The sequence below is a fragment of the Hetaerina americana genome, unplaced genomic scaffold (genome assembly GCF_022747635.1).
Source record: "Hetaerina americana unplaced genomic scaffold, ioHetAmer1.1.p SCAF_11, whole genome shotgun sequence".
NCBI classification, from domain to species: domain Eukaryota; kingdom Metazoa; phylum Arthropoda; class Insecta; order Odonata; family Calopterygidae; genus Hetaerina; species Hetaerina americana.
This window is the reverse complement of record NW_027286181.1, coordinates 8,516,507-8,530,067: the sequence shown is the minus strand read 5'-3', so window position 1 is coordinate 8,530,067 and position 13,561 is coordinate 8,516,507. Positions and strand designations below refer to the sequence as shown.

General features: G+C 42.0%; 1 protein-coding gene across 2 annotated transcripts in view; it reads left to right on the top strand.

Annotated features, from left to right (window-relative positions):
* Nucleotides 1-13,561, top strand: part of LOC139700906 (carbohydrate sulfotransferase 11-like) — a 61,602-nt gene that overhangs the window by 35,113 nt on the left and 12,928 nt on the right. For both annotated transcript variants that reach the window (XM_071599360.1, XM_071599359.1), the window contains exon 2: nt 3,295-3,788. In XM_071599360.1, the coding sequence (XP_071455461.1) occupies nt 3,426-3,788 (363 nt within the window). In that variant the 5' untranslated portion in view covers nt 3,295-3,425. The remainder of the gene's footprint in view (nt 1-3,294; nt 3,789-13,561) is intronic.

Below are 13,561 nucleotides of genomic sequence, written 5' to 3'. Positions count from 1 at the left end.
CAAATCTTATTTGCAATAGTTCCAACTCTCTTTTGTGTGTAAGAGGTACATCAGATTCCATATTGCTCACATAGGCGTAGCGTATAAGAGTATATAAGAAACTTAAACTTTCCCTTTTATGGTCCTTTAATTCCTCTTGATCAATTTTCACGTCAAAAATATCCAGTTGCCCATCATTTTTGAAGTTTTTCCAATATCATAGACCCTTAAATTCTCCATGGTGAATGAAGTGTTTTGAAAAAATAAAGAAATCAAAATTCCCTACTACATTTTCACGGGATATAACCCACAGAGAGTTCATATTTCGGTTTAAATTAAAGAATGTCCTCTGATATTCTGGACCGGATAGATTAACTGTGTATGAGAGAAAAATATTTCTTTTGGCAGCAAGTGAATCAATCAAATGAGTCTCTGCGGTCGGTTGGGTGGAAGTCAACGAGTCTACGGCGCACACACACACCCTGATATTATTTCTTCGCCTTCATTCTGTTGAGTTGCATCCCCGCAATGGCGAAAAGTCAGCATCCATAAACTTGAGTGAATTTAATACGAAGTTTTCTTTCAGGGCACACTTTTTAAAGTATTATACGGAAGGAAATTTTACCGAAAAGTTTGAAAACTGCGCGCTCACCCAAATACCGCAGTCTGGCGAAGAGAGGGACTGGTCCGTAAAAAAGGGGAGGTTTGGAACACTTCCCTTCCCCCCCCCTCCCCCCCCCCGGACCCCCGGCACCCTGCTTCTTCGAAGGGTTCTCCCGTGTGACTTCCGGAGAGCGGCCTCTCGAAATACGTACGGTATCGCCGGTGGTCCCTCTGCTTTTGTGAGGGCGGGATCCCTCCAACACGTGTCTATTGCTATTCCGAAAGCGCTGATTTCAGCGGCCTCATCATCTCCTCCCTTCCCCCGACCTCCCAATCCCACCCTCGCTCCACCGACGACGACGACGCCGTACACGGACGCCAGCCAACCCACTCCCTCCCCCCACCCCCTCCGATTGGCCGAATCGATTCCTTTAGGGTGTCTCAAAAGACTCCACAAGTGGGAAGGGCAGAGGAGAGTGCTGCTCCTCGCCCCCGGCACTCCTTGGCCCTCTCAAAACCTCTTTCTCGGTCCCCCTTGGGGGCGGGGGAGAAACGGGTCACCCTCTCTCTCCGTACCGGAGCAGCGACCGACCCCTTCAAAGTCCCCCTCGAGGACGACACCGCAATTTTGAAGTTCACCCCGAGGTTTCTCCCTGTTTGTCAACTTCCTCTTCTCCGACTTCGCAGTAGTGGTGCAAATAGATTCGCCTCCTCTTCTTCCGTACACCAAATGTAGTTTATCTCCAGATCGGTGCCTCTTAGCGTTCTCCCGAGACGTACGAATCTGAAATCTTCTCGGAAGAGGAAGGTCAAGGGACTTAGTTCCCGGGGCCAATCCTCAGCTTTGGCAGTGATTGTAAACTTAGGTAAATGTGGGCGTGACCCGAAGGAAAAATTTACCAATTGGACATCGTTAAATTTTTAGTGACTGATGATGTTACTTTTTTACTTGCGTGAAATCCACATGAAACATATTCGAATTAATGACTTTGATAAATGATGGAAGGGGTTGACATATGACAACTCAAATATTTCTTGCCATGATGTTTTAAAAATTAGTAGCCGGAGTAGCCATCCTCGTGGAAACTATTTTAAAAATGGGATCATTATTAAGTACAGAATTTTTTAAATTAATTTTTGTATTATGATTTAATGACTCATAAAATTAATCGGTCTACCCTTTCTAAAGACTACTGAATAATTTTAGGCAATTAAATTGTTCAGACAATTGAACTAATGGCAGTTAATTGCATATTGGTGGTTTTATGGCTGTACTAAAAAGTGGTTATATTGCTGTGCTAAAAAGTGATTATATTGGTGGCACACTATCCTTAAGTGAAGGCGACATTTTATCTACTATATTTATTGCCATGTAAATTCAAAGTTGGGCAAAGGAAGTGAGGTCACGAGGTGATTATAAACTCTGGTTTGTCCTCTTAAACGAAAGCATCTATTCAACATTTGAAAGGAAAAACGCTGCTTTTTAACTGTCGTTTATAATGGGATCCATTTGAAGTACAGTGCTGTGTCGATCCACTTCAGTTCGCGGAGAGACTTGAGGTGCCATCATGCATTGGCGCTTCCGTGTCGTTGGTGCACCGGTGCCCGTGAGACTCCGCTTAAAGAGTTCAGTTTCCGATAGACTGCCGGACGAGGAGGACGTTTCACTGCTACGAAGAATATTGAGAAAACGAGAGAAAGTTGCAAAATTGAAACAAACGTCAAGGAGAGCGGCATTTTTCTTCACGTCAGTTCGTTTTCACCATCACTGCTTTATCACGTAAGGATGGATAATACTTCCACAACGATATCTTCACTATTTATCTCCAAAGCCTTGCACCATCTGACACGAAACTAGAGTGCGAATGTTGACGGCGGAGGTCGTTTATCACGTGATCTTTTTCCACCTATCGGCCGAGATTCAGAAAGTGGCCGCGGCGGCTCAGCGACTCTCTGTTTCTGTGGCGCTGATTCGCTGGCCGCCCCTCACGAGAACACCTCCATTTGAATGCGAGTTCTTCGACGAATGACGCTTCTCGGAAAGAGCCATCGAGTTTCCTTCCTCGTGTGAAGAGTATCTTAGCGTTAGAAGATTTTTACAAGGAAGGGAACCGTAAAAAGTTGGGAAAACAATTGTTTTACCTTAGTTCGGTTCCTTCTGGCGTCTGAGCACTCGCTGTCCAACCTTGACTTCGTCCGCAGACCAACTGGTTTAGCTGTTAAAACCTCAAAGGGTAATTTATGATATTAAGCGCACTTTGAACTGTGTATTTGACCATTTTCCATACAATTGTTTTATTTAATGACAAAATGCAAACGAAAAGCTGCTCGCACCACTGGACTGATACATTCCACCGAACGTCGCCAATAGCCATTACGTTACATTACACAGTGCCCCGCAAGCCACTGCCAGGGTGTGTGGCAGGGGGTGATTACACTCCAGCCTACTTTTGAACCCAATTAGGTTTCCCTCCTCGCGCTGTGAGACAAAGTTATTCTGATCCCTTACCGTTCGAGGAAAAAACGACACCTTAAATCTATCTGTTCCAATCTCTCTCTAATTTTATTAACATGATCCCTCCTACCGTAGTACGATGGGAGTAATAATACATTTTCACCTTCAATGCTAAAGAGACCATACTTTCAATTTATTCAAGGCATTCAATCGGTAATTTAACCTTCGCTCCGTCTTACATTTCCTCTTCCTGACAGTTGGACGTGTCAGAACCTGCAACACAGTTCGACTTTCAGCAGCTGCCCACTGCGCAGCGATGCGCCCGCTTGACCTCTAGCCGCCCCTGCCCTCGCGCGGGGAGAGGTCGCACTCGCCCCGGAGGAGGGCCATGGAGGGTGGCGGAATGTACATGGGGGGTGGCGTAGCCGTGGCGTCAGGCGGCGTTCCGCTCATCCAGAAGGCACCAGGGGGCCGCAGTGGCGCCGCCGCCAAAGGACAGAGATGCTCGTGCGGCTCTTCGGTGCTGAGGGCCGTGAGGGTGCGCTGTTGCGGGGTGTTCGCCGTGCCGCCACCTAAACACCGCTTGCTGGCCTTGGTCCTACTGGCCACGGGCGCCTACTGCATCCTCGTGCACCTGCAGCTGCTCCACCAGGCGCCGCCCCTGCCTCTGGCGTTCATCTCCTCGCACGGGAACAGGACGCGCAACCTCGCGGCCGTGCGGGACAACTTATCCAGCGCTTCCAATCACAGGGTGAGTAGTCGTGCGTCTATGCCTCCAACGCGGTCTCTTTTCGGCGGCACTTGACACGTGAGCGAAGGGCAATCGCGAAAGGACGAATGCATCCACCGTGTCTATATATATATATATATATATATATATATATATATATATATATATATATATATATATATATATATATATATATATTATGTAGAAACTCTCACGAGAGCATGATAACACTTGGACGGCACCATATGACCCAAAAATAAAACAGATAAACAGATAACACGCAATAGGTGAGTCAAATTTCAGAAAGTTTAAGCTTTCAGTCTTCTCTAAGGTCATCTTCCGGTCAGACGGGAAGGTTTGCGGGTGGAGGAAATGCGAGGTCTGGGACGGGGCGAGGCGTAGGGTATGCTAGAAAGTGATGACGGTTAAGGCCGAGAATTTCAAAAGATCGGAAAGCTAGTATGTCTGCGGATTCTCGGCTCTATATTGGTGGCTGAATCGGGTAGGGATTGTAGGATGGTTAGGGATAAACACTGGTGGAAGGAAAGGTTGTTGGAAATTTGCGTGTTAAGGGATAAGAAAAGAAGACAGTGAGACAGAATTACAGGAGTATAGGTGATTGTTCAAACGGATGGACAGGAGGGTAATCTATTCGCCTATATAGAATGAAAGGCATTGATTGCAAGTCAAAAGATAGATAACGCTTTTGGAGAGACATATAGCGTGTGAACGGGGTGGGGAGGAAATAAGGGGAGTTTGAAATGTGTGTCCTTTATCGTGTTATCTATATTATTTTTGTTTTCTATTGTGCCCTTCAAATATATGTACGTGTGTGTGTGTGTGTGTGTATATATATATATATATATATATATATATGTGTGTATGTATGTGTGTGTGTGTGCGTGTGTGTGTAGGTCGCGGTAGTCCAGGGGGTAGAGCGTTTGACTACTGACCGGAGGTTCTCGGGTTCAATTCCCGGGCGAGGCACTCTGGGCACCTGCAGCTCCACCCAAGCTACGTGATTTTTCGGGAACCAGATCTTCCTGGGCAACCGTAACCGGCACAGGGAAAGGAACTGGCCCCCCTACCATGATGTGTGAATTTCACTCGCCGTCGGGCTTAGTACTGGGTGAGCTCAACCGACTTCCGGGTTGATTGTTGTGTTTATGTTTTAAAAAACCGTTATGTTGTTATATATATATATGCATATATATGCATATATATATATATATATATATATATATATATATATATATATATATATATATATATATATTATGCGAGGGGAAAGACCATCGTTAATTTTATCGCCGTGAGATTGAAAACAGCGGAAAATCAAGATGCTTCTAGCGTGAATCTCACACGCTAGAAGTATCTTGATTTTTCGCTGTAGCAAGAGTGCCAGTAAGTCTTGTTTAGAAGGATATGTCAGTTTTGCTAAAAAGCGGACTAGGGTGAGGTTTACGGCGAATTGCCCTGCCTTATTGACCCTTTTGGCAGATCCAAAGGTACGTAACCGGCACGAGTAGTACCGATCTTTCCACACAAGATCTCCGTTGGTCATTAAAATTATGATTCTCTGACGTGGACCAATTTACACGTCTTGGAATTATGCCCTCCAATTACATTGCATTGTCTTAAAACGAACCGGTTACGTCTGGACCTTGATCCTGGTATAATACTCTTTTATAAAATAATAGATTCAAAAGAAGTTTTATTATAAATCAGTTCATATTGTATGATACACAACTTATCTGAATTAAAAATATGATATTAAGTAACGATTTTTTATGAGAATTAATCAGTTATTTAGCAAATGAATGTGATGGAAAAATGTACCTAAAATTAAAATTGCTTTTAAAATCTTTATTCGCGCGGACATTAATCCGGAGGTTTTTGGCGTTGTCACTTGGGGGATGGCTAAGATTACCACGCCTCTTTTGGTGTTTGTTATCTTAAGTCGACGGTTTCCAGGCGTTGACCCGAAATTAATACTTGAAACGTGACTGAGTTTGTCTCGAGGCAAATACACCGATCGTGAAGGGAGACCAGGAACTGCTTTTTAAAATTTATTTTCATGTTTTATTCTTTTTAATTATATTTGAGTCGAGTTATGGCTGTAAGAGCTGATCCATTAATTAATGATTTGATAATATTATGAATAAATTAATGTAAATAATAAATACTGGATAAAGTGACGTGGATTTAAAATGCTGAGTATATTAATTAGAAGATTGTGTTATATTTCGAACTTTTATACATGTGTTTTCTAAACCCTTTTGCTGCGATGTTGTCCTGTAGAAACATTTCATTAAAATAGCAAATTGTGTGGTCTAGTTTTCCTCCTGAAAATGAGACCTGAGCGAACGGACATGGGAAAATTGATATAAAATACGAACAATTGAATCACCATTGCTCTTTAATGCACGTCTGTTGACTTTGAAGGTGAATCGCTGAAGAGTTGAGCAAATTTAGTAGATTTTCGACGAAAATGGTGATAAAAAAACCTAGAGAAATGTTTATTATTGGATTTTAAAGGCTAAATTTAAATTTTTTTTACGAATTCCTGCCTTTTGAAGAAGCCCCTAAAACTCTTCTTTGTACAAAAATTAACATAACTTATGATTATAAAAAATACTGGCGAATAAAACTGAAAATTCCATCTAAGTATATTCGGTCTACCGAATACAAAATAATATAAAATTATCGTTAAGAATTTTAACTTTGAAATAAATATATCTGGAAGTATTAAAGGGTCCGATAAGTATCGTGACTGGTTCGCTGTAGCCTCAAAGGAGTAGGGATGGGGGTCGGACCGGTCGGCTCGGTAGTGGGGTCCCTCAGCACTCAGGTACACTGTAGTTCGGTCGCCTCCGGGCATGCGTTGAGACAGGAGGTGGATTTTTGTGACGCTTGATTGTTCGTGGTGTCGTTGCACCAGCATAGAGCCCACCATCGAGCAACAACACGCTGTGAAGATTTGCGTTAAACTCGGGAAATCCGCGTCGGAGACCCTTAAACTCATTAAACAGACTTATGGGAATGATGCCTTTAGCCACACAAGAGTTTTCGAGTGGCACAAAATGTTAAAGGAAGGCCGGGAGCTAGTCGAAGACGAGCGCCCTTATCAGTTTGGAGACCGGCCTTTCAGTCGAAACCGTCAACACCATTGTAACAGAGGATCTTGCGATGAGGAAAGTGTGCGCGAAGCTGGTTCCCTATATATATATATATATATATATATATATATATATATATATATATATATATATATATATATATATATATATATATATATAGGGCACGGGATGGTGTAGAAACTAAAATAGATAACACGTAAGAGGACACTTAAATTTTAGTATTTCTATACACACACACACACACACACACACATATATATATATATATATATATATATATATATATATATATGTATATATATATACATATATATATATATATACATATATATATATATATATATATATATATACATATATATATATACATATACATACATACATACATACACACACACCTCCCTCTACGACCCACACCACATACCCCATCAATAGATTTCCCCATATATCTGAGCCAAATCGTCCTCACCAAAAATGCTTTCGAATATAACGACAAAATGTATTTGCGGATAAAAGACACTGCAATGGGAACGCATATGGCGCCTGCATACGCCAATACTTTTATGAGTAAACTTAAACATAACTATCTCCGACAGCAAACCCTCAAACCACGCTTCTGGGCCCGCTATATTGATTGCATTTTCCTCCTTTAGTCCCACGGACGCGAAATTTTATCCTCTATTTCCTCTCTCAACTCCTCCCACTCTCAGTCCGTGTCTCTGCAACAACACCCCATTCCAACAGAAATGAATTGACCAGCTATATGACTCTCTCAGAAAATTTGGGTACCCTTAAAAAACTACTTTCTTCTCTGGAACCCACAAAATTAAACATATTTTCCTTGAACTTTCCCAATTATTAATAACAGTCAGTCCGCATCACTTTTATTCTCGCATTGTCCCTCTGTTTCGTTTAAACGCCCATCGCACTTGCGAGACATCTTCAAGTCGAAAAAAATACCTGCGACCACCCCCGTCTCTTCCCCACACCTATCCGCACCATGCAACCGCCCACGCTGCAAATGCTGCCATCTTATAAGACCCTCCCCCTCCCTTACTACCAACTCCCAACCCGACGCCTCCTGCACCTCAAAAAACATATATCGCCTCTCCTGTAACTTCTGCCCTGCCTTCTACTTGGGCGAATGCGCGACCACCCTTTCCTTCCGCATGAATAACCGCCGATATTTCACCAAATCTCCCACCTTCCTTATTATCCCATCCCTACTCACACTGCTTCCCACAACCGATCTTTTGATGACTGCTTCTCTGTTTCGGTGATTGAAATCTTTCCCAAATCTACAAGTATCACAGAGGTGAGAACCCGCGAGATGGCGAACATCTGGGTGTCTCAGTCATTTAAAAGCCCCAGGCTGAACCAAGCCCACTGAATGCAACCAATAGCTGCCTGCATATCCCCTGCCACCCCCTTGTTCATTTCCAATTAGTCCCTTACCTCTTCTTCCCCCAATCCTCCCCCGCACATGTCCTCTCCGCTCTTCCCGGGGAACGACATTCCGAAGACGACGGCCGAGCCGTCGAAAGGTCAGAACAACATGTGTGACTGTCCTTTCTTTGTGTTTCTATGTTTTTAAAATCTACATCTGTGTTTATATATATATATATAGTATATATATATATATATATATATATATATATATATACACACACATATATATATATGGCTTTCACAAGGAGGAGGGAGTTGATGACGGGGACGCTGAGTAAGGATGTTAAGAAAAGACTCGTAAAAACTTTGATATGGAGCGTAGCTATGTACGGCGCGGAAACGTGGTCATTGAAGCAGGAGGATAGCCGTAGACTGGAGGCTTTTGAAATGTGGGTTTGGAGAAGAATGGAGAAGGTGAAATGGACAGAGAAGAAAACAAACGAGGAAGTACTTGGTATGGTGGGCGAAGAGAGGGGTTTGTTGGGAGCAATCCTATGGAGGCAGGAAAAGTGGATGAAGGGGGTATTGACCGGCAGTGGGATGTTGAAAACTGTAATTGAGGGGAGAATGTTAGGCAAACGAGGAAAGGGAAGGAACAGGATAGGGATGTTGGACGGGATGAAGGGAGGAAGAAAGTACTCAGAGATGAAGAGGGACCTGATATAGAGTAGGATGATGGATTTTTTGTTTTGTTAGGAATAATAAAATGTTTGTTTGGTAGTTGTGTCCATCCAAAAACCTACCTTAACCGGTAGATTACCTTAAAAAAAAAAAAAAAAAAATATATATATATATATATATATATATATATATATATATATATATATATATATACACACACACACACATTCACGCATATGCATGCATAAAACTGTACAATTTGACAAAATTAGCGATGAATTACTTGTGATTGGCGGAAGAGGACATTTTTAAGCCGAAAGTTTCAATTTTCCTTTTCCGAGAATTTGTTAATTACAAGTTGCCTCCGTTGTTAACGTGTCCACAGGGGCAAGAGGATGAAGATCATCGATGCTACCAAAGTTTTCGGAAGTGACGTAGCCAATTAGCCTGTATCTGTAGACGGAACTTGCTCGGCTCATGTCGGGGGAAGGACGGAAATTCCCGTACCTACCCTAACGGACTCCCTCGCGTTTGCCTTGCGGCAAACGGAACCGTGAAGTGCTTCTCAGGTGAGAGGAGGTACGGAGAGGGGGGGGGGTGCATCCGTCGCGCACGGAGACGAGGAGGCTGTGAATGACCTCGGAGCTAAAAGCATTCGAGAGTTCAGTACCGAACGGACTTGAAGCCGCCATTGTTCTTCGGTGCGAGATGCCACAATAGATTTCTAGGACGCGAAGTTTTTGGCAAGGATTAAGATGTTCTGTTTCCTTCTATTGATCGCGCGAGCTCAGGAGCCATGGAGATTGCCAAGTGCCCTTCGAATGTGGACCTCGGAGGACGAGCAAAGTTTTCCAGATCTGGGAAAGGACTTTTCCCGGCAGGCCGACCGCCGAGGCTTACCAAGTGATCCAGGAAGGAATGAATAATTTGAAGGGGCAGCCACAGGCCGAATTTGGCTAGCGAAAGAAAATGGTGGGAGTAAAGCTTCACTGAAAACGTACGTTTCCACGAGAGAATATCTGTCTACATTATGCAGCCCTATTCTCTTTGTTCAGCTGACACTAGATCTATTAAATTGGAATATGAACAGTATAGTTTCAGGCTTAACTTTGTGGGTTATGTTGGAGAGGAACGATAAGTAACAATTGTTATTTTCATTTCCTTGTAATACCTGTACAATAGTTACTTTTTATAGTTTATATACTTATACTTTGATTGTACTAATAATGGTATACTTACATATTATAGCATACAATACTTATAGCATTGTATGCTATAGGGGAAATCACAATTGTTAATCGTCATTTTTTCCGATAAATTAGGATTTTTAGAATTTTACGGAGAACTATATTATAATGCTGGTTGGCCAAATTGTTTGAACTATATATGCGAGAGTTATCCAAAGTAAAACCTTAAAACTGCGCTACAATTCTAAAACATCATGTCATTGCCAATTTCATTGTTCCACATTGATGCCTTCGGTTTAATAATTGGGATACAAATGCAGCATGATACGGGAACTCAGCAATGCGACGCAACAATTGTCTGAACATGGACACTCCACTTTGAACATACAGAACAGAGGAAAAGCGATCTTTTATTCATATATTAAGTATTAATGGGTGTGAGACATATCTAAATAGATCGATGAATGAAATTTCAGAATGTTGATTCACCTATTTCATTAAAGCAATGACGCTCAGACTATGAAGTTCTAAAACAGTGTTATTTCCTTATCAGACCCCCCTTGGCCAGGCCAGGCACACACCTTGGTATGATAACAGAGGCCTTTAGAGCAGTTAAGGCTGTGGTTTGTCTAGAGGTATCCGTGGACTTCAGAACCGCTGAAAAACTTCTATCGTACGCATGTTTATGAAACAACATATAAAAATTGTAGGAGTGAGAACCTTTAGTATTCAATAAATTGCGAGACAAAAAATATATATAAGTTTTATCGTTTTCATTTGACTCAACCTCGTCTGCCTTCCGGGCAATCCTTCATTATCATGTCGCTAAAAATTCCATTTCTTTCGTAAATGAAACAAAATATCATCGCACCGTTTCGACGATGGTAATAGTCTTCTTGCTCGGTAATGACTTTCAAAATACATACGTGCTCGCATTTAATTCATTAAACTAACGTGAGTCATAAAAGAGCGTGTTTATCACGAAGCTGTAGACCTCTTGCCGTTCCCCGACCTCGTGTTCGGTAAATGTCGATGAATCATGCAACCGCTGCGGGAAGTGACACGCAATTATTAGCCGGGCGGATTAGTTGTAGTGTAATGGCGGAAGTTTCGCCACTGCGGGGCTCGTTTTCGCCATTTAGGTTCCTTTGGGAATTCAGAGTGCCGATGAGGAAGTGAGGAGAGACAAAGCCCCACATCACGTGATAATCGGTGGAAGGCGACCTTGAAGTCCCACTCGATGTGTTGCACTCGATCTAACCTACGCGCCAATGTATGAGGTGGGGGTTGAGGTTTTTAATCCTCCCTGGGACTCGACGTTTGACCTCCCGTGCGCCAACCACGTTCCAAACACATCCTCGAGCGCATATTGAAGAGGAAGTAGAGGGTTGCTTTTGTATTTTTCAGTACCCTGCAAGCCACCGTTATGGTGTGTGGCATGGGGTGAATGCACAACAGACTAATTGAAATATTGATAGAAATGCTCTTACGGCTAGTAATATTGAATGAATGTAAAACTCCAGTAGCCGTAAATGAAGATCAACTTTAAAACTTACAACGGTATTACGCAAATTTTAACGGGCCACGGGGAGTTTAGATCATACCTCAAGAAAATAGGGAAAAAAGGAGGGGACGTGTGAATGCATGATGGAGGAGGACACGGCAATACACAGAGTCCTTTATTGCCCAATTTATGCCGAGGAAAGACGCGAACTGGAAGCTATCCTTGGATATTTGCATAACGTCCAACAAATTGGGCAATACCTACATGAGGAACCGATTAGGAAAATATTGGAAAGATTTATCAACAAAAGATAAAGTAAGAACGGGGAGAGTAACGGAAAGGAATGGCATGTAACTCATATTTTGTATTTTGTAAAATTAACGAAATTGTATTGGGTGTTTAAACATAAGGCACCAAAAAAAAACAAACTGAAATTGAAACAATAAATTGCCCGATCCTGCTCGAACGGGCCCTATTATTATTATTATTAGCCGTAAACAGTTAACCTTTCTAAACAAAGTACAAATGAAATTAGTTGGCTAGCGCCACAAGTCAAGAAGGGGTAAAAGGTAAAAAAAGGAGAGGATAAGTAAGGTGAATACGAATACGCGTATTTCGGCCAAAAAGTAGTCCTCTTCAGCGTACTGAAGGGTAATCGTCACGACAACACAAGTCGAAGTGAGGACTGTTTGTAATTGATGCATTTTTTACCTTTTACCCCTTCTTGACTTGTGGCGCTAGCCAACTAATTTCATTTGTACTTTGTTTAGAAAGGTTAACTGTTTACGGCTATTGGAGTTTTACATTCATTCAAGACTAATTGAAACCCGAATATGACCCTACCGCAGTCGGACAATGTTATTCTAATCCCTTATTGTTCGTGGAAAATATATCATCTTAAATTTATCTATTCTACACTTAATCTTTCTAATTTTATTGATATAATCTTTCCTACCTCAGTACGATGGGGGTAAAAACATATATTTGCAACATCACTGCTAAAGAGGCGCCCTTCCAATTTATGCAAGAGCTACAATCTGCGATTTAACCTTTGCTTCATTGAGTGATTCCCAGCCTAGGCCCTCGAATATTTTGGATACGCTGCTAAGTTTATCATAACAGCATTTTACAAACCTAGCTCCTATATGCTGCACGCGCTCCAATTCGGCAATCAATCCAACTTCGTGAGGATCCCATATACTTGCAGCATATTCTAAATGTGGTCTAACCAGCGAGAGATAACATTTCTCTTTGACCTTTCCATCACATTTAACAAGTACTCTCCTAATAAGTCCTATTTTCTTGTTAGCTTGTCCACGTATACCCCTTATGTGTTTCACCCAAGAGAGATCGTGAGTAAGGGAAACGCCTAGGTATTTAATTGAGTCTACACCTCCAATGTCGTCATTTCAAGAGGCTGATCCTATTCACTTCAGCATGAATGAATAAATTAATCTTTTGAATCGTCAGTTTGGGCTGATAGATTGTTTCTGTGCTTCTTCAGTAATTGAGCCAATATTGCACACCAATTTGCAATGCTCCCTGAGAAAACTCGAGTGACACCCCTCAAAATGTATTTGCCTCAAGATTATGGATTATAATCATTTCGTATGAGGAGTAATATTTTGTCATGGTACCTATGCTATAATTTGGACAAGATGAGTTAGTTTCAAGTAAGCCCGACGTCTGGGATTCAATTAAATAATGCTTTCCGTGAGGAAGTCGTTTCGAGGTCAACGACACGGTCCACATCGAGGGTACCATTTCGGGCTGTTTTCCATTAGGTTATTTCAAGATAATCGATCGGTCTAACGTATTTTCTCAAAAAATTAAAATTACCCTGCCCATGATTTGACTGTACGATTTTAATTGGTCTTTAAAAGCCGTCCATTT